This window comes from Callospermophilus lateralis, chromosome 19 (genome assembly GCF_048772815.1).
Source record: "Callospermophilus lateralis isolate mCalLat2 chromosome 19, mCalLat2.hap1, whole genome shotgun sequence".
Lineage (NCBI taxonomy): Eukaryota > Metazoa > Chordata > Mammalia > Rodentia > Sciuridae > Callospermophilus > Callospermophilus lateralis.
In genome coordinates this window covers 16,657,319-16,678,199 of record NC_135323.1, presented here as the reverse complement: position 1 = coordinate 16,678,199, position 20,881 = coordinate 16,657,319, and the positions used below count along the sequence as shown (strand labels likewise).

The window sequence follows — 20,881 nt, the reverse complement described above, 5'->3', positions numbered from 1 at the left end:
GTCCCCGTCCTTTCTGCTTTGTACACTGTCCTATGAGGATGTGATTCTTGGAGATATTGCAGCCTTCTTGGGGCCAAGAGGAGAGATACTGATGACATTTTGCAGATGGCAGAGCAAGTAATTGAGAGGAGTCTGAGTCTTTGATGATGCTATTAAGCCTGTCATTAAACGGACCCTGGATCCACCACCCACCTCCAGACATCTTGTTAAGTGTTCTATACTAGCAACCCAAGCATCCTATCCAAAACAACCAGCAGAACTGGAGAACTTGTAACATTTTCTATAAACAGAACACAAGCATGAAAATTTAAATTATTAAGTTCTAGCAAGGATTCAGCTCTGAGCTCCGCCCCCCTCTTTCTGTTTAAAAGGGAAATTTGTGCCGGACATGGTGGCACATGGCTCTAATCCCCCATCTTGGGAGACTAAGGTGGGAGTCTCACAAGTTTGAGGCCAGTCTGGAACCTAGCGAGACCCTGTCTCAAAATTTAATTTTTTTTTTTTAAGGTCTGGAGATGTAGCTCAGTGGTAAAGGATCCCTGGGTTCAATCCCCAGTTCAAAAAAATAATTTTTAAAAAATAAAAATAAATAAATAAATGGGAAGTATGCATGTGTTAGAGAGATATTTAAGTCATTACAGCACCCAACTGAGACATTCTCCTTTAACAACTGGAGGAATGAAAAAAGGAATTTTTGAAATGACTCTGTAATTCCATTTTGCTTAATGTCATACACCACGGAAATTTGTGAGTCTCTCCAGTAAAATGTTTCAAATATTTTCTAAAAAATATCTCCCTGTATTAATAATTCCCAATTCTTACTTCCGTCCCTGACTTCTCATTAGTCCCAATAGTGGACACCTACACCTGAGGACACTACAGGTATCTCAAACCCACAGATCAATGCAGACACCGCTGTCTTCTCCCCTGAGCCACCTCCTCTTCTTCTACTTTCTCCTGAAATCTATGATCCCTATTTGTCGAGTTCCCAAATCTGAACTCCCTCAATAGCTGACCATATTCATACCACTTGTTTTCCTGCTATAACCAGCCACAAACCTGGCACAAACACTATCAGATTGGACCCTGACAACTCTAAATCTTCTGGTTACCATTCACACTTTTTTTAAAAAATGAGGAAGCTGGGGACATGAGATTTGCCTAGGGTCATGGATTTGAATACAGATCTAATTCCTCTTTTTTTCCTACTTTACAAAGATCACAGAGACCATCACTCAAGAATTTCTCCGCGGGCCTTTAAACGTCTTTTATACCCTGCACATTTTCTCTCTGCTTCCTGTTTCCCGTGTGCTCTCTCCTCCCACCTCCCCCAAAGCCACCCTCCCCAGGTCCCCAAGCCTGTCCTCTCTCCTTTCAACACCCAAAGCTGTCGGTCCTATCTCCTTGAGAAGAGTCAGGCTCCTTTTGAATCCTAGAGGTCTTCCTCTCCTGTTTTCAAAAATCCCCTGCCTTCTCTCTGCCCGCCCTCTCCAAATCTCTTCTCTAAGCGAAGCCACCTTCAACTACTTCCTCTTACCAGTGTGTCCTCTCCCCTGCTTCTCCTCCAGCCTAGCCGACATTCTTCCTCTCTTTCCCTTCTTCCTCTTCCTCAAAACTCAACAGAGAACTCGGGGTCCTCTGTGCAGTCTCCCCAGGACCCTCCCCAACCCCACTGTGACAGCACAAATCACACTGTGTAATACATATTTGGTCTGTGGATCTGCTCTACCTGCCAGGGAGGCGGGCCACGAGGGCAGAAGCACCCTTTATTTTCCTATAACCCCCTGTGCATCGTGGAGTGGCTGAAGACGGCCAACCAGTCTGCCCCGTACAATGAGTCCCTTCTGAATGGAGTTTGGAAGCACTACACAGGGATCTCAGACTTTGCCTGGCCTTTCCCACTCCATGATGTACCAGGGCCTGGGCCTGGGTCAGAGCCTGCTCAGGGCCACTGGCAGAATTGGTTGAACCTGCGAGATTCAGAAGCAGACGAATACAGAGGGTCCCTGACCTCGGATGGCTTGTTCAACTTCTGACTTTTTCCACTTTATGAGGGCGTAAAAGTGATGCTCGTTCAGCGGGAACAGGGCCTCCAGATTTGCATTGTGATCTTTTCCCACGCCGGTGATGTGCGGTGTGACACTCCCCTGAGAGGCTGGACTGCCCCAGCAAACCACACTCCTGGTCCTCCCCACTATCACAACAGCTGTGCTGCTCAGCAACGAGGCTGGGTAGGTTCAGGCTAATCGTGCATTTTTGACTTAGGACATTGTCAACCTTGCAGTGGATTTATCAGGATGTAATCTCAGCACACGTAGAAAGCAGCTGTACTTCTTGGCTAGGAGACCAGAGGTCGGTCACTTAGTGTCTCTTCCTGGGGTTCATAATGAGACCTCCTAGGGGGCTGTGGACATTCAGGGAGATCACGTACGTGAAGCATTCAGTGCGGGGCCTCAAATAATTAGAAGAGTTCTTCAGGGAGTCCTCACCATTCCGTGGAAGCTCCTGCTAGATGCTGTCCCTCCTTCCTCCCAAGTGACTCAAGGACATTCACAGCCCTCAGCCAGCCCTCCCAGCCCAGCAACTCGGGCATGAAGAAGTCAGGGGACTGTGGTCACAGTACCATTGAAAGACCCAAAACCAGGAGCTACTTTCTGAATTCCTGGTTCAGGACTGTGGTCATAAATCCCCAGATGTGTTAATCCCTCACTGGAAAAAAAGAGACAGCACTTAATGGAAACGTTTCTCCCGCTAGAGACTTTCCACTTCCTCTCCCATGTTGGCAACTGCACCCGACGGTGTGGCAAGCACCCCTTCCTGGCCCACGAGGTGGACCAGGGAGCCTGCCGATTGCCACTCTGCCTCGCCCTTCCAGGGACCACCCCGACCTTCACCGTCGCTGCTGGGCACTCAGACTCTGATGCAGATGGACCCAAATCCAACTCTCCAGCCAATTCTTTGTCTTCTCTAAGCCTGTTTCCTTATCTGTGGCTGGGGAGAGTGATACCAGCAAATCTTCATGGAAGGTGCAGATTCAAAGGGATACAGTTTTAGAAATGACCAGCTCCTCCCAACCCTCAAAGGTGAGGTGACTTTGTCGTTGTCCTCGTCCTCTTCCTCCCCCTCCTCCCCCTCCCCCTCCTCCCCCTCCTCCTCCTCCCCCCTCCCTCTCCCCTCCCCTCCCCCCTCCTCCTCCCCCTCCCCTCCCCCTCCTCCTCCTGCCCCTCCCCTCCCCCTCCTCCTCCTCCTCCTCCCCCTCCTCCCCTCCCCCTCCCCCTCCCCTCCCCCCTCCTCCCCCTCCCCTCCCCCCTCCTCCCCCTCCCCCTCCCCCTCCTCCCCCTCCCCCTCCCCCTCCTCCTCCTCCTCCTCCTCCTCCTCCTCCTCGTCATCACCATATCATCTGTTCTCAAGCTCCACCTTGGCTTTTCTACCATCCTGAACCCAGATCCATGTTTGAATCCTCACTGTACACAACACTGATGAAAGCTCTTCACCGTTCTCAGAGAATGAGAACAATAGGAGCAGGGACCACACAGGCGCGGGGAGGGCGGGGAGGATTAAATGAGTTAATATATGTAAAGTACTCCGACCAGCCACCCTCATCGGGAGCACTCAGTAAATGTCAACTTGAGTCAGCAGCATTGGAAATCTTATTTGAAGATGTCCAGGAAATGGAAAATTCCTTCAGCTTATCTGCCCAACTTTCAGAGGCCCTTCTAGGGACTAGAGAAACCCACACGCTCTCCTCTCTCTCAGACTGGCCTGGCCCTGATTTCTTTCTTTCTTTTTCTTTTTTTTTTTTTAACTCTTGGACTTGACTCTTTTGTCCCATCTGGACGGCTCTGGCCCTCCTATGGCTGCTGGGTCCCAAATCACAGAGGGCCAGAAGGGAAATACAATGAGGCCAGCTGTCAGGGAGGCCCCCTCCTACCTAGGGACACCAGGCACTCTGAAGACACACTGGATCGCAGCCCCTGAAGCCTCAGCTGGAGGTGGCCCTCTGCAGGGTCCCGCCAGGGGGATCCAACCCCCTCCGTGCCCGCGTGCTGTTCCCCCACCTCTCAGCGGCCCCTGCACCCCGCCTCCTCCCTCCCTCTGTGCCGGTTCTGGTCATGAAACACTTCTTTCTCAGCCCACATTATCCCTCAGGATAAGCAGCTCCTTCTCTCTGCAGGAGACGGACAGCTCTCTGCCAGCACTTGACACAGCACTCTGACACTTCACCCAAGTGACAGGTCAGGCCTGGCACTTCCACCAAAACCAATAATTCCTTTTTTTTTTTTTTTTTTTTTTTTTTAAGAACTCAGATGCCACGCTTCAAATTCTACGTGGAAAAAAATAACTTCCGTCGGTGATGGGTTAAAGCTCAAAGATAATCATCCAAATGATCTGGGGATATTGTGTGGGAGGAGGAATAAAAGTTCTAATTAGAACCAATTCCAAATCAGGCACTTGTGTCATCTCTGAAAATAAATTAAGTTGAACGGCCCATGGGCCAATTTCATGAGGCTCCAGGACTTGTTCCCTCGACTCTTGACAATTTTCAAACGACGTCGACCAGCCCCACCGTAAGACACACAATTGGCATTCTGACCCAGTTCACACAGGCCCCGGGTGTGCGGATACGACAGAAAGGATTCATGGAGCCATACCTGCCCTTCCTAAGGGTACTCATTCTGATATTTTCTGTTCTATTTTTTTTTTCAGGGTGTTTGTGACTTACTGAATTGATTTCATGGCCTTATAATGAGAGATGATCCATGAATTTAAAAAAAATATATATGTAGTAGAATTCAAGAAAACACTTCCCAAAATGGAGCTACAATATGGCGCAAGGGTTATGGGCAGGCAAGGCTATGGAGCCAAGAAGACCAGCCTTGGAACGAGGCCCAGAGTCTCCTGGGACTTGGGAGAGGACAGCCCAGGGGAGAAAGGTGAGTCATGAAGTCCCATTGCCTGGCTGTGGACCCCAGCTCTCCTCTCTGGTAGCCGCGTGGACTCAGGTAAGCCAGTCCCATGTCCCTAGGCCTGGTCCGATTAGGAGTCTCTGTGAACGATATTCCAGCTCTGGTCAGATACAGTCTGCGAGTATAAGTTTAGTAACTAAATCCACTTGTAAATGGTGAGGCTTCTGGGGCTGACAGACAGTCAAGGAGGTCTAGCGTGGACTGAGCCTCTCGTCGAGACCTGGAAGCATGTAGTGGGTCCCATCTTGCATCCTCCAAACCCTCCCCGCACCTGCAGGCCCACGGCTCATATCCCAGCTGCTGAGGGGGCTGAAGTCCAATGGCTCGTAGCCGTGTCCTCCTGAGACTCCCTCCCTTGAATAGCAGCCCAGAGCCAATGACCACAACGTCTCATTTCTGAAGTGGCATCCCAACTCCAGACGGGGGATCGGCTTTGGCCTCCATTATAGCCATGGCGCCAAGATCCTCCTTCTCCCTTCCCTCAATCCCTCAAATGTGCCACTCCCCAGAGATACCTCCCCCACCCGCCCCATAAACAACCCCTGTGGAAAATCTTCACTTTTTAAAACCAGGGAGCAGTGGTATTCACCAGGATTGCAAGAGGAGAACTAAGTTGGAAGGGCGTCTGTTATGGCGGAGATATGAGGTGTCCCTCACAGGCTCCCGTGTGAAGCAATGCAAGATGGTTCAGAGGTAAAATCGGGGTTGGGAGAGGGTTGTGAGAGCCTTCGCCTAACCAGCGCATTAATCCACTGATATGGGTCATCTGGGTGGTGACAGCAGGTAGAGTATGGCTGCAGGAGAGACAGGTAGATCACTGGGAGTGTGCCTTTGGGGTTTAATTTTGTTCCTGACAAAGAGAACCCTCTCTCCCTCTGCTTCCTGGCTCCCAGGTCCTGAGCTGATTTTTTTCCCTCCACCGCACTCTTCCGCCATGATGTTCTGCCTCATTGGGGCACAGAGCAATGGAGTCGGCCAACCACGGATGGAGACCTCTGAAACCATGAGCCCGAAATAAAACTTCTCCTCCTCTCAAATTGTTCTTGTCAGGTCTTTTGGTCCCCGTGACGAGAAAGCTGTCGAAAACAGTATTCTCAGGACATTTTTCCAAGGACACTTTTGGGAATTTATGCTCTTTTTTTTTTTCAAAACTCATATTTCATGAACAATCTCGTGTTCTTTGCCTGCCCCTGTCTATTTGAATCCAGTGGCACCCTGGGAGGCGGGCTGTCTGTATCCCCACTTCACAGACGAGGAAACTAAAGATCTACAGGGTCAAGAAAAGCGCCCCAGACCAGTGGAACGGCCGAGGTCTGAACCATGCTCTGGACGGATAGGTCCCAAGACCTCATCCACAAGTCCCCTTGCCCTCCTGACTCTTTCCCAGATCTCTCCCCCAAGAGCGCGGGCCTTCTTTTCTTTCCTCTTTCTCTCCAGTTCTGCAGGGCCAAGTGGTGGTGGTGGTAGTACTGAGTGCTAGCACTCAGTAGTACTAGTATACTACTGAGTAGTACTGGGTGATGGGATAATTCAGCACTTTGCGGGCACTAAGTCCTAGCTGTACTCTTTTTCATCTCATTTGGCCTCACCCCTTCCTAATAAGGACCTCTCATTGCCAGGTCTAAGCAGGAAGCCTTTGTCCAGGGCCTGCTATAGATTCAAGTTCATTTCGGGGGATGCACACTAAAGCATGTTTTAGAGAGCTAAACCCTCCCAGAGGCTATTTTGACCTTGAGGTGGTAGGCTCCAAAAATGTCACAAATTATTTGCAGCTTCTCCCATCAAGAGGATGAATTTATTCTCTCCTCTATTTCCGCCTTTGTTTCTGGGGCAAGCTTGTGATTTGCTTTTACTAACCGACGACGGCGTCTGAGCAGAGGCTTCAAGAAGCCAGGCAGCCTCTGTTTGTGCCCAGGGACAGACCCACCACCACGTGAGCAAGCTGGAACGGACCCGCCAGGAGATGAGAGAGCACATGGAGAAAGGTCCAGCTGTCCCAGAGCCTCCCAGCTGAGGCTCCAGCTCGTGTGTGAACCCAGCCAAGAACAGGCTGACCACCACCCAGCCGAACCCAGCCAAAATCACTGACCCACAGAAACTAGAGCTAAATAAAATGAAGGTTATTTTCAGCCACTAATAACTGAGTTTTGTTCAACAACAATAGATAATTCATTTGATGGGTGTCCGGCCAAATATCTGGAAGTAGAAGCACCAAAGAGCTCTCTTCTGTGTGAGAGAGAACAAATAAGCCAAAGGAAAGGACAATCCTGTGGTCCTGCCTACCCCAGACTGCAATAGTAGTATCCACTGACCACCAGAGGAAGTGAGAATGCTGGCTGATAGAAAATTAGACGTTCTGACAAGGACCAAATGGATCTCACAGCTAAAAACAAGAAGAGGGCTGCTTTATTTCGCTCTTTAGTAACGCAAACGGAACTTGCTCTCCCCCAAATGTCCCTGAGAATGTTTGATAAGATAAAGAGCTCTGGAGTTTCACAGCTCGGTTGTACTGGTCAAGCAAGAGATAAAATTGCACATATCACCCCCAAAGGAAGCAATGGGAAACCTGGACTTTGGGGGAACTGGGGCAGGGTTTGCTGTGTTTCCCAAAACCTGTCTCCTTCTCCTGAACCCAGAGTCAGCCCAAATGTTCCAGCAACCCCTGAAGCTGGTTCTGCCCCAGGCCTGAGTTCTGATCAGCAGGATGGAAACTGAAGTGATAAATGTCCCTTCCAGGGAAAATGGTTACACAATGAGTGTGCTTTCTCACGATCCTCCCCCCATCCACTGGCCCAATGGAGAGGACCCCGGGGCGGGTAGAACAGGCAAAGTGGAAGATTGCCTGACCAGGATCACCTCCACTGGTCTGTGATGCAAATGAGAAATAGATCTTCTGTCAAGCCACAGGGACTTCAAGGCTTATCTGTTACAGCAGCTTTAGCAGATTCTTACTAATACCTTCTAACAAACACAGGATTTCTCAAATGTAAGTCCTAAAAATAGTTGGTGAGCTCAAGTTTCCCGGGTATTTAACAGAGCTAAATTAATGGGTAGGAAAATTGTCAGGAGGCCCTGGCTGCCTTGTGGCACAGTTTGCAACTGATGGGCAACACTGAAACAGGAAGCAGATGCTCCCCTCCCCCTCCCACCAAGAAGGCAAAAACGGGAAAATCTCTCAATGGGGTGAATCCAGAAGGTGCCTGTCTTCCACTGGGGAATTCACTTCTTCCTGCAAAACTGTAAAGTCCCAATTAACATTTCTCATGTTCCCCCTCAGTAATTCAAAACTCTGCACCTTTTGAATTTTTTATAAAGTGTAATATGCATAACAGAGAAGTGCACATACATGAAGGGAATCATACAGACCCCAGGGTCTACATTCTATATGATTCTTCTATTTGATGGAAGTTCAGGAATAGGTGAAAGTAATCATAGGTGAAAGAGGGTAGGATAATGATTATTTTTCAGGGAGAGTCTGTGGAAGGTGGTGGCAACCTTGTTTGTTGACCTGGGTCCTGGTTCCATGGATGTGTTCAGATTACAGAAGTTCATTAAGCTACACACTAATGCCTAAATCAAATGACTGCTTCTATCCATTCATTTCTCCCCTCTATGATTCATTCAGTTAGTAGGTGTTTACTGAGCACATTCTATAGACCAAGAATGAAGCGAGGCACGTGGGAACAGTGGAAAACGAGACTGATGTGGTCCTGACTCTCACGCAACCGACACCCCAGTGAGGAAGACATCTGCCAAATGAACAGAACACGTCGGTACATACTTAGAAGATGTAAATGAGAAGGAACTAGGAGAGTGTCCCAGGGGAACCTGATTTGGAAGGTCAAGGGACGCTTCTCCAAAGAAGACACTGGCGTTCCTGGAAGAGCAGGAGGTGAGCGACGGGGGAAGGGAGAGAGGAATTTGATCTAAAGAAAGAGCATGTACAGAGCTGGGATTGTGGCTCAGCGGTACCGCGCTCGCCTAGCCCGGGCGGGGCCCGGATTCGATCCTCAGCACCACATAAAAATAAAGGTATTGCGTTGTGTCCATCTACACCTAAAAAATAAATATTAAAGAAAGAAAGAAAGAAAGAGCATGTACAAAAGTCCTGTGGTGGGCAAGGCTGTGTCATGACTGCAGAAAACCAGCTGGATCTCCAGCTAGAGAGCAAAGAGAGATTGGAAGGTTCCAGATCAAAGACTGGGTCTTAATCCCAGAAAGAATGGAAAGCCAACCTCTAGGGAATGGATGTGCAGCTGAAATACGAACAGGCCCCCTCACCACCCTGTGCCAATCCTGCTTTCCTGAGCGTCCTGGGTGGCCCAGAGAGAATCATTAAAGCCCCAGGCGTCAACTCTGACATTCAATTCATCCAGATAACTGTTCCCCACAAGAAAAAATACCCACCAATAAATAAATAAATAAATAACCTGGGTAAACAACAGAGTTCTCGCTTGCATGACTGCCTGAATCCCAAAGAATGGTCTCCACCACTACCGAGGACCGGAGGACCTTGGATACAGGGCTAGTCACAGAAATCGCCACCCTCAGTAAGAGAACCAGACCAGCAACAGTCCGTGCCCTCCATCTTCCGACACTCTGCCAGCTTCTTCAACTCGAGAGAGTGAAAAAAAAACTCCACTCAAAGGGCGAAGGAACTAGAATGCACAAGACGACCTGGCCAGAGTTGTGTTCCAAGTTGAAAGGTCATCGATGCGTTTTTCAAAATGAGGTCAGCCGAGGGGGTGATCAACAGATTCCCATTCAACTTTCTGAGGTTTCCCACAAACGAGAGCATCGCAAGCTGGAAAAGACATTCTCAGAACTCTTCCTCACCCCAATCAGGTCACCTCTCTGGTCCCAGCTAAGCATCTCTCTCCTGGACCCACCCATCCTGAGGCTACTCACCAGGGCATCGTAAGCACGACGTTAGGAGCTCGCATCTCGCTCCCCCGCATAAGATTAGCGACTCTATAAAGGCCAAGGGCAGTGCCCAGTCCAAGAGGAACAGAAATGGCTGCTTCTGTGAACTGCTCACTGCAGGCCAAGCAAGGTGCCAAAGAAACACTTCCCTGCGCTCTGTAAACTCGGTGCTATCATTATTTCCTTCTAGCTGGGAAGAAGCGAAGGCACAAAGAGTGTAGGTGACGTGGTCAAGGTCCTGCGGCGAGAAGCTTGAGCCTTAGCCTGTCCGTCTCCCAGGCACAAACTCATGGCCGCCACGCACCCCATGACCACGCGCTGCTGGAGAAGTGACGGCAGCAGGAAAGGGAGAAGAAGTGGGAGGCATTCCTTCCACAGGAAAACTCACCTAAGGGTGCAGGGAAGGGAGGGATCCCTATTGTTAGCACCACAAAAATAACCTAGTAACCACCCCCCCAAAAAACAAGAAGCTCGACGTCAAGACTGACACGGAATTCCAAACCTGTCTTTAGGATGCAACAAAGATATATATATATAGCAACAGTCCCGAGATGTTCCGGTGACACTCCCCTGATGCTCCTGAGTGGCCATTTCAGATTCTCCTAAATGACCTCTCACCCCACGGGCCTGGAATATCAAGGCCTGAGTCGCGGCAGTTATCATTTCCAAATGCATCTCATGCTGCTCTTTGGTCATCTCGTTCAGCCCATACATATATCCCCCTTTCAAACGATGTCAACCCTCACACCCTGGTCATGAGGCCCAGAACCTGCCACACGCCAGCTGCTCCCTCCCTCGCCCTTCCTCCTGCTCCCTCTCCCCCAAGCCTCCACCTGTGCTCTCCCCTGCCTAAAATTCCCTCCTCTATCCCCCACCCCCTTGTCAATCTGGGAACTCCTGCTCCTACCGCGAGACTGTGCCCAAGTATCACCTTCTCTGTGGCATCTTCTCCACCCCTCCCAGAGGAGGAGGGAGGCCATCCAAAGTGTTTTTTGCCCACGGTGCAGCACTTTTCAGTGTGTGTCAGGACCGACTGGCCATGTGCTGTTCTTCCTTCAAAAGCCCAGGAGAACGGGTCTTCAAGGTCAACACCATGGTCTTGTTTCTCTTCAAAGTCCCGACTGCCATCATGTTGCACATCTGCTCTGTGCTGTCGGTCTGTGGCTCTCCTTCTCCTCCTTCTACTAGGATGTAAATCCCACGGGGGGGCGGACAGTGCTGTAGTTCCAACGCCTAGAATGGCACCTGATCTCTGGTAGGCACTTGATGAATATTTACTGAGTGAATAGATAGATGGACAGATGGACGGATGAATGGATGGATGGAACAGCAGTTGGGTAGAGACGATGGATGAATGGGTGGGCGGGTCACAGGTCACAGAGTGATGAAGAGAGAGTCAGGATTTAAAATCAGGTCTGTGCGATGTTTCAGGCTGAAGTCTCAAGCCCAATTCTATGCTGTCTTTCTAGAACGTTTAGTTCCTCAGCAGCACCAGGAAAAATAGAAAGAATGTTGGAATTCCCCACAGAACATGGTCGTCGCCAAATAACTAACGCTGCGGATCTACTACTTGGCCAATGCGATTTCCATCTACTCAGCAAATGTCAAGATTCAAAGGACAGGCCCAGAACCCTCCTGGTCGGGTCTGAGCTCCCCATATGACTCAGGAGGACTACTTTCTGCCTGTGGGCTGAGGGAGAAGGAGGTACCAAGAGACACAAGCAATGAGGAGAAGATGTTAACCACCATGATTAACCCTGAACCCAAGCTACCACCTCTACCAGACCCTCTGTGGCTGCACCTCTCAAGCCCCTGGAACACGGAGTGGGCTTCCAACACAGACATTTCCCAGAAGAACAATGGAAAGTCTCCTTCCCTGTCCACCAGGAGGAAAAGCTAGTGCCAAATCCAGCCCCGAGGTCCAGGAGGTCCAAGATCCAAACTGGGTAAAATGAGAAAATAAATAAATATGTAGGATTCTATATTACAGAGAGAAATAAATAAGCAGGATTACAGATAGAAACTAAGGTCTCTTTATATTCTCATAATTCCCTATTCTTCCTCTATGATAAAAAAAAATAAAGAAAACTCAATGAATATTTACTAAGTGTCCATATTCGTGTCCCAAAGATGTTAAAAGTCAAACAGCACCAAACTGGGACTCCCTGCTTAATAGGAAGACGGAAAGCAAGTGGACAAAGGATGGTTCTCCACGTGGGATTTAATGCTGTAGGTCATGAAACCACTTAAAAAATATCTTCAGGGCTGGGGCCATAGCTCAGTGGTGGAGCACTTGCCTGGCATGTGTGAGGCACTGGGTTGGATCCTCAGCACCGCATATAAATAAATAAAATAAAGGTCCATTGACAACTAAAAAGATATTTTTAAAAAATCTTCAAATGAGAGAAAACACTGTCTAAGACAAAGCAATGATATGCAATACATCAGGGAGAGACCCGGGGTGAGAGGTGGGTCTGGAAATAACGCAAGTAATCCTGGGCCCCTGGGAACTGGCACTCCGCTCTGTTCTGGTCTTTCTTTTTATTTTTTGCCTATTGACTCAAATTTGCTCTTTCACCTCTGAAACAGTCTTATTTTTCAGCTTTAGAACAGCCATCTCAAACTGCAAACCCTGGGGGCGGGGGAGAAAGTCAGCTCATCGTCGGAGTCCGTTACCTAACTAAGAAGAGATGAAGGTCGGTGCCTCTCTCACTGGGTGGAAGGCCATCTTGAGTAGCCCCCTCGTGCTGCCCAGGTCTCTCCTTGCAGCCACGGCACAAGGAAAGACTGGACTCCTCCACAGGAGCCCAGCTCAGATATTCATCTCAAAGGTAAGCCTCTTGCATATCCTTATGCAGCATATGAACAATCTCACACTATAGATTTTTCTTAATATTTATTTTTTAGTTTTAGGTGGACACGATATCTTTATTTTATTTTTTTATGTGGTACTAAGGATCGAACCCAGATGGCTCACATGTGCTAGGCAAGCGCTCTACCACTTGAGCCACAACCCCAGCCCCGCACAAGAGATTTTTAGCTCTGGACCCTGATAATGTGGGCTTTTCCCAGTTACCTCAGAGAATGGGAACTTGGAATGTTGGTGTTTTTTTTTTTAATTCCCAGACCAAAGAATTTCCTGACTCTATCTCCAGCCATTACAGAGGTTGATCTCCCATTACATGGTCTCATAGCACCTCATGCATTTCCTCCAAAATACTTAATAAAAGTGAAATTAAGTCTTGGTGCCATGATTTGAAGAAAGCCTTATCTCCCATCACCACACTGTAAGCTCCATGATAGTAGAAATCACCCTAAAAGCATTCAGCATTATTTCCTGACATCAAAAATCATTCCTGACACATACAACTTAATCAGTGAATGCTTTTTAGAAAGATGGATGAATGGATGGATGGATGGATGAATGGAAGGATGGATGGATGGATGGATAAAGGGATGGAGGGAGGGAGGGAGGGAGGGATGGATGATGGATGGACAGATGGATGGATGGATGAATGGAAGGATGGATGGATGGATGGATGGAAAGATGGATGGATGGATGGATAGAAAGATGAATGGATGGAGGGAGGGAGGGAGAAATGAATGGATGGATGAATGGAAGGATGGATGGATGGATGGAAAGATGGATGGATGGAGGGAGGGAGGGAGAAATGAATGGATGGATGGATGGATGGATGGATGAACGGTCAATGGATAGATGGATGAATAAATGGAAGGATGAATAAGTGGAAACTGTATGTATGTGGTGAAAAGACAACTTTCCTGCAGACTTTCAGAGAGCCATCACACCTCCAAATGTCACATGTAAACACTTTTGTGTTGTATTCTCTGTAAAAAGGCCAGCATTCCATCTATGAAATATCATACACTTTCAATGGAGAAATAGGATGAATGAAGTCAAAGAATATATGATGTTATACCCAATGCCAAAAATGACAAGGGCCCAAGCCTTTGAAGGATGGCCCAAGCCATCCTCAGCTGGTGCGCTTTTCAGAGGATCCTCCCGTGCACCCCAAAACTAACTGTATTACAGAATCCAAAGACCAGATCATGGATTTAAAAATAATACTCCATAATTTAACTTAAATAGACAACTGAAAAGTATCAAAAGGAAATGCATACTTTTCAGAATTACGAAGTAATGATCTACTTACATAAGTGTGCATGCCTGCCTGTGTGTCTGTGAGTGTATGGAGAGGGACAGAGAAGGGGACAGAGAAAGAGAGTGTAATGGTATTCCCACAGCAAGAATGTGCACAAATCATTTCCAAACCCTAAGTTCATTTCTTGGCCAATTACCTTCTCTTATATGTTTTCCTTTATTGACCTCAATACATTATAAACATGCCACAGCTGGTTCCGGGCAACACCTGGAGTATCACTAGTATTGCAAATAATATATTTTAATTAGTTTCTAAGAACCTGTATATCATATCAACTAGATTTTCAAAGGTCATATTTTCCATATTTACTTAGAAAGGCATTCTGTTGCTCAGTGACAAAGCTTCAGGCATCCCTGGAGTGCTCTACAGCTCAAAATGAATTTTCTGTTGCCTCTCCAACAGAATCAGCCCTCCTTTTTAAGACCCAACGTTAACCTACTCCAAAGACTCTTATTTCAATTGGGACACTGAGCCTGAAATCCCACTTCAGGTGAGAAAAAGAAAAGAGCCAAATTATCAAACCCAAAGTCAAAAGGCTTCTCTGTCTTTTATCCTCATTGAAACCCCCAGGACCCATTCAAAATGGGCCAAAAGGTGAGTGGGGTTTGGTTCGCAGGCCTCTGGGATTAGAGGTATCCAACAACTTGTAGACGGACTTAGTCATTTTTTTTTAATGGCCTTCTTTATGATTTTACTGAGAAAGTTCAACCTGAAGTACACAGTGTTATATTATAAATTCGTAGGGAAAACTACGCTCAAAATAAAATTAACCTTTGATTCACTTTATACGTGTGTGTGTGTGTGTGTGTGTGTGTGTGTGTGTCTGGGGGATTGAACCTAGGACCTTGCACATGCGAGGCTAATGTTCGACCACTGAGCTACACTCCAAACTCTCATTCCTCTTTGATCACGTGAAAAATATTCTAACCTATATATGCTAACTACACACTAAAATAAGCTTCTGCTCTGTAGGGTTGCTATCTGGCGGAAACGAATACAACTGGTTGGATTCATGTAATACTTTAAGATTTATAATAATTTCAATTAGAAACGTAAAAAAGGAGTTTTTGAATCTGCACAGGAAAGGGAAGAGCGGATTTACTAATCATCATCATCATCCATTCTAGCTCTTCATAGTCAGAAAATTAGCGCCCTGGGGTTTTGCTAGAGAGTCCATGGCAAGTTCAGATCTTTCTCATAAGGAAAGAGGGTGCTCACCAAGCCTGGCTCTCTGGCTCTAGACACCGAACTGTGCACTCGCTGGCGTCACTCAAAGCCTGTAGAGAAACAGACCTAAAAAGAAACCCCCTCTAAGCACATGAAACAGGCATATAGTCATTTAGTGTGTTCCAGAATTAACTCTTTCCCACGTTGACACAGTTTGCTATCACTATCCAGTAATAATGATCATCACACAGCCATTCATACTTACGGTGGATATTTCTCAGCAGGCCCTCCTTACTCCTCCCCATAACCCCATAAAGTAGGCATCATGATCCCCATTTTATAGATGAGGAGGCCCCGGCTACAACAAAGGGAATGATTTGCCAAAGGTCACACAGTGAGTAGATGGCAGATCAGAGATGTGAGCCCAGCTCCATCTAACTCCAATCTCACGCTATGTGTTTTGGATCTTTATTATTTTACAGTCTGTTTCTACTGAAGTGACTTTCTTATAAATAAATAAATAAATAAATTTTCTCTCTGCAAAACTGCAAAATCTTCTTGGGCGAAGAATTGAATTCCACCCACAATGGCTTGTCTCAATTATAACCAAAGCATAAACGCAGGTTCTAGGCTCTTCTAAAGAATGCCAGAGAGAGAGAGAGAAGTCTGCTTGTGTGAGGGATCCCACTTCTAATCCAGAATGTAGGCAATGTCACAACAGGGATCCTCAGTCCCAATCCCTGTCACCAGAAGCACTGTTAAACTACCTCCCAGAGAGTGGTTTTATTTAAAAAGAGAGTGAAAACAGAAAGGGAGAAATTATGTAGCAGTCACCTTAGAGTTTTGTCCTGTAGCAGCACAAAAGCAAGAAACTCTATTCTGAAGCTCCCCTGAGCACATAAAAATCCATAATTTCCCAGGGTTTATGAACTTTTCCATCGGTCCACTCCCAGCTCACACCAACATCCCCAATTTCCGTGACAGCATAATGGAGCCTGGGGGCGGCTTTCTCTGGCCTCTTTGCCTTAGGATCAGCCCACACACCTCCCACACAAGAATGGCAGAAGGTTTATCCTCTCCGTGTTTCTACTCTAGAAAGGGAAACTCCCCTCCCCCAGCTAGCTCTTGGCTGGGAACATGGCTACCTGAATTTCCCACAGGCTCCCTGGCAGCAGGTGGGACCATGTGATCAAGTTCTAGCTAAGAGGACGCAGGCCAAAGTCTCTGGAATCAACTTCCACAAGTGATCCTGAGTGTGTGTCTGTCCTTTTGAAGGACCTTGGGCTCTCTCTCTGGACTATTGACTTAGGTGAAAAAAATAAAGCCTAATGTGTTTTCTATTAAAATGTTGATCCCATTCTAAGTAGGATTCACTTTAAGAGGAAATATCTGGTACCAGAAATAATCAGATAAGAAGGAGCTCCTCTATGATTCCAGAATTAATCCCAGGCAATGCTCAATGCCAGGGATAAATTTCGTTCCTTCCTGGATATACCCCATCCTGAATATCTCAATTCCAGGGACTGACAATCGGTCGCACCTGCTCTCTTCTCCTCCCTATTCCGACCCAAGTAAAATACACTGTCAACATATGCAGCAACCCAAGGTAACCACATGTTCACAGCTGAATTTGGACTCTTACTCAGCTAACAGTTCTTACAGCTGTTCAGCAACTCTAAGGTGGGTACTGTTACTGGCCCCATTTTACAGATAAAGAATCTGAGGTACAAAGAAAGTAATTAAGTCTCAAAGTCATGATTCAACTCCACACTAACTTACTTGGTAGCCTCTGCACATGCCCACAGGGTGAGGGGAAAGAAGATGATTTACAAGATTTTTTGTAAAAAGTGGGTCAGTGGGGCCGGGGTTGTGACTCAGTGGTAGAACACTTGCCTAGCATGCATGAGGCACTGGGTTCGATCCCCAGCACCATATAAAAATTAAACAAATAAAATAAAGGCACTGTGTCCATCTATAACTAAAAAAATATTTAAAAAAGAAAAGTGGGCCAGGGGCTGGGGCTATAGCTCAGTAGCAAAGTGATAACATGCATGAGGCACTGGGTTCAATCCTTAGCACCACATAAAAACTAACAAATAAAATAAAGGCATTCTGTCCATCTACAACTACAAAAAAAAAAAAAGAAAAAAATGTATTTAAAGTGGGCCAGGTGTGGTGGTGTAGGCCGGTAAGACCAGGGGCTCAGGAGGCTGAGACAGGAGGATCTTGAGTTTAAAGCCAGCCTCAGCAACTCAGCAAGGCCCTAAGCAACTTAGCAAGACTCTGTCTCAAAATATAAAAAGGGCTGGGGATGTGACTTAGTAGTTAAGCACTCCTGGGTTCAATCCATTCTACAAAAATAATAAATAAAAAAATAAATAATAAATGAGAAAGGCACTCCTATCTCTAAAGTATCCATACTTCATTAGAAATTTTAATTCGTTCTTTCTCATTACATCAGAAAATTCCTATCATTTCCCAGGCTTTGAACAAAAGGGTCTCCTGCTTCTGACATGCCAAACCCACACATTCCAAAGTGACTTTCCTCGCCATCAATAATGGCAGAGCTCACAGCCCAGGAGAGCAGCTGCAAAAAATGTTTAAAAGTCACCCCTGACCTCAGCAAGACACGAAGACAGAAACCCATTTGTGGAATTGAAAGGCAATCTCAGAGAAGAAATGACACATTCGGGTACCAAATTGCCACTGGTATTTTCTTTGGGGGGGGGCGGGGGGGTCAGACAAAGTTCTAGAAAGCGATCCAAGTCATTTGTACCTGGGCCCAAGTGTTTGCCATTTAAAGGGATCTGGGAAGTCCTCTGGTGGGTGGCATGAGATTGAGGCTCCAAATCTTGGTAAGAGAGGCAGGGGCATTGAGTCTGTCCTGCCCCAGATGTCAGAAAAGAGCCAGCATCTCAGAGGACAGCAGTACCATGCTTCAGCGTGTACACAACTCACAATGCCACCCCCACTCACCAGGGATCTCTTTGCTTTTCCCTGGAGAGTCAAGGCAACCACTAAACCTTGGTGAGTGCCAAGTCATATTTCAGACCTTCCATCACTCAAGTGCTTTCTTCTTGTTGTCTAAACCCAGTGCGCCAGGGTGTTCAATTGACCCCCGGGTCACATAGTAGAAATGTGCCCTTTTTCATCAAACTCAACTGCTCTTGCTTAAAAGTGGGGGTGGAGGGGAAGCAAACAAAATTTCCAGACCAGAGGTCGCAGATTCAAATACCTACAGGGGCCAAAAGGGGATGAAGCAGGCCAGGTGGGAATGAACTGGGACAAAATGGTGAACATGAGTGCCGCCGCTACAAAAACAGCTGCTCTCAGTTCCAAATGACTGCTCTAACATCAAAGGGAGACTATTTCTCAGCAAAGTAGAAGTTGGAAATTCAAATGTATGTGAAACCTCCCCGTTCTAAAATGCTGACATCTAATTCACAAAATGTTTAAGCTATCCTAGGGGATAAACAAGTCCTTGCATGAGATGGCTTTGGAGAGCCCATTTTGTAACCCCGACACCACCCAAGGTCACTTTACACCTGATCAAAATAGGTTGGGCATGCCTGGCTAGCGTCCAGGGTCTCAGACCAGATGCAAGGGCCCAGGTAACCAACCAGTCACTTGGAGTCTCTCCCGTTTCTACCCACAAGAGAGAAAGGACTATTTAAACCAGGATCTGAGAGGCACCCCATCTGGAACCACTTCTTTCAGAGGAGGAGGCGGCCCAGGGGATACCACAGTTGCTTTTCTAGGGGAGGCGCCATCTGCAGAGGAGGCAGCCACCTGCGGAGACCTCTGCAAAGCAGGAGAAGAAGCAAAACTTCCCTGTGCCACGAGGAAGGGCAATAAGGAGGAAAAGGGGCAAGAAAGGTCCTCCCAGAAAGGGTCTCCGGAGACTCAAGCAGGATCGGACCCCTTTCCACTCTTCCACTCCTGGGAAAGGACAAAGGATGGATGCATTTCCTCCACTTCTAGGGCCTCCAGCTCCACGGGGCCTTTCCTGAATGGAGCATCACTGTCCCATACACATACACTTCCTAAAAGGACCCTTTTATGGTGAAGAATTCCTAGCCTGGGAGGTCACTCTGACAGGCGGGATTCCTTCCGCTCTACCAACTCGATCACTTCGGTAGAGTCTTTTTTCACCCTCTCCTCCCACAAACGGCATCCCCAAAGCCCCAGAGCCTACCTTGACACTGGAATCCCTGCTTCCCGAAGCCCCTGCAAAGGCAGAAGGAGGCATGTCAGCCAGAGGGGCCCAGCCACCGGCGAGTTCTCCCAGGGTCACACGCTTGCTTCCCTGCCCTCTGCGCCAGGTGCAATCTCCCAGCCACAGGCGGGTGCCCCAGAGTCTTCCGCCTGGGGAAGGTGGGTGTAGGTGGCAACTCAGCGGTAACCCCCACCTTCCGTCACCCGAGCAAGACGGAGGGGACTGCGACCACCAGGTGGCAGGATGGGGGCGTGGAGGGGGGGGTGAGCATTTCCGTTGGAGTGGGGGCGGGAGGCAGGCTAGAGACCCGCCGTAGAGATGCCAAGAGAAGAAATACGGACCCACGCAGGGGGAGGAAGAGAGGGACCCCGAGGCAGTGGCGGTGTCCCCTGGGGACTAGGAAGGTGGAAAGGACGCCCCATGCCTGAAGGGACAGGGAGAAGAAAGGGCTCCCCGCAGTGACGGGAGGGGGAGGGCTGCTCAGTGGGAAGGGAACCCAGGCCCTCGGGGAGGCGCAATAAGAGATGACCCAGAGACCGGCTCCGGAGACTCCGGGGAGGAAGGATGTCCCACGCCCTCAGGGAGACAGGCAGAGGACACCTCCCCCGGGGTGCTGCCCCGGGAAAGGAGGGGTGAGGGCTGGGGCGCCTGGAGCCCGGGAGAAGGCAGAGAGGTCGGGAACCCCAGGAGAGAGGGCACCCGAGGGGCTGCCCTGCGGAGGTGGGACAGACACTCGGCGCTCGAGCCAGCGGCGAAAAGCGCCCGCGATGCTGCCCCTCGGTGCCCTAGAGGCTCCTGGGGGCAAGAGAGGGCAGCAGGTGCCTCCCAGCCAGCCGTCTGGGACCAGAGGACAGGGCACCTGCGGGGCTGTCCATCAGGGAGTTCGGGCCAGAAGGGTCCAGGGGAGAGCCTGGGGCGAGGGGTACCGGCGTGGCTTCTCCCTCGGGAGCACCGAGGGCTCGGACAGGGGGTCCCCGCGCGCGGCACTGCCCTCGGGGGCCCCGGGAAGGTGCCCTGCGCCGGCGCGCTCTCACCAGATGAAGTCGGTGCAGTGGCTGCAGAAGGTGGGCTGCTTGAAGAAGCGGGCGGTGAATTTGTGGTTCTTCACCTCGTGCACGTTCTTTTGCCGGAGGGCGCCTTTGCGGGCGAAGCGCACGGTGCTCTCCTCGCCCTCGTTCGGCGGCGGCCCCGCAGCCGGGTCAGCCATCTTGCGCGCGGGGAGCGGGAGCCCGAGAGGTGCCGGCCCCGGGGCCGCGGGACCGCGGGCTGCGGGGCCCGGAAGGCGCGGGAGGAGGCGGCCGCTGCTGCCGCCCGGGGCCGCGGGCGCTTCCCCTGCGCCGGCTCTGGCGGCGGCGGCGCGCGGAGCTGGGCTGTCACTCGCCCAGCTGCTGCCGCTGGTCCAGCTGCGCTTGGCACCGCTGGCC

At 49.0% G+C, this 20,881-nt stretch overlaps 1 protein-coding gene across 2 annotated transcripts in view; it reads right to left on the bottom strand.

Moving 5' to 3' along the window:
• Positions 1-20,664, bottom strand: part of Prkcb (protein kinase C beta) — a 297,288-nt gene extending 276,624 nt beyond the window's left edge. For both annotated transcript variants that reach the window (XM_077106018.1, XM_077106017.1), the window contains exons 1-2: positions 20,492-20,664; positions 19,437-19,468 (exon numbers count right to left, since the gene is read on the bottom strand). In XM_077106018.1, coding sequence (XP_076962133.1) covers positions 19,437-19,468; positions 20,492-20,664 — 205 coding nt within the window. The remainder of the gene's footprint in view (positions 1-19,436; positions 19,469-20,491) is intronic.
• Between the last annotated feature and the right edge of the window lie 217 nt (positions 20,665-20,881).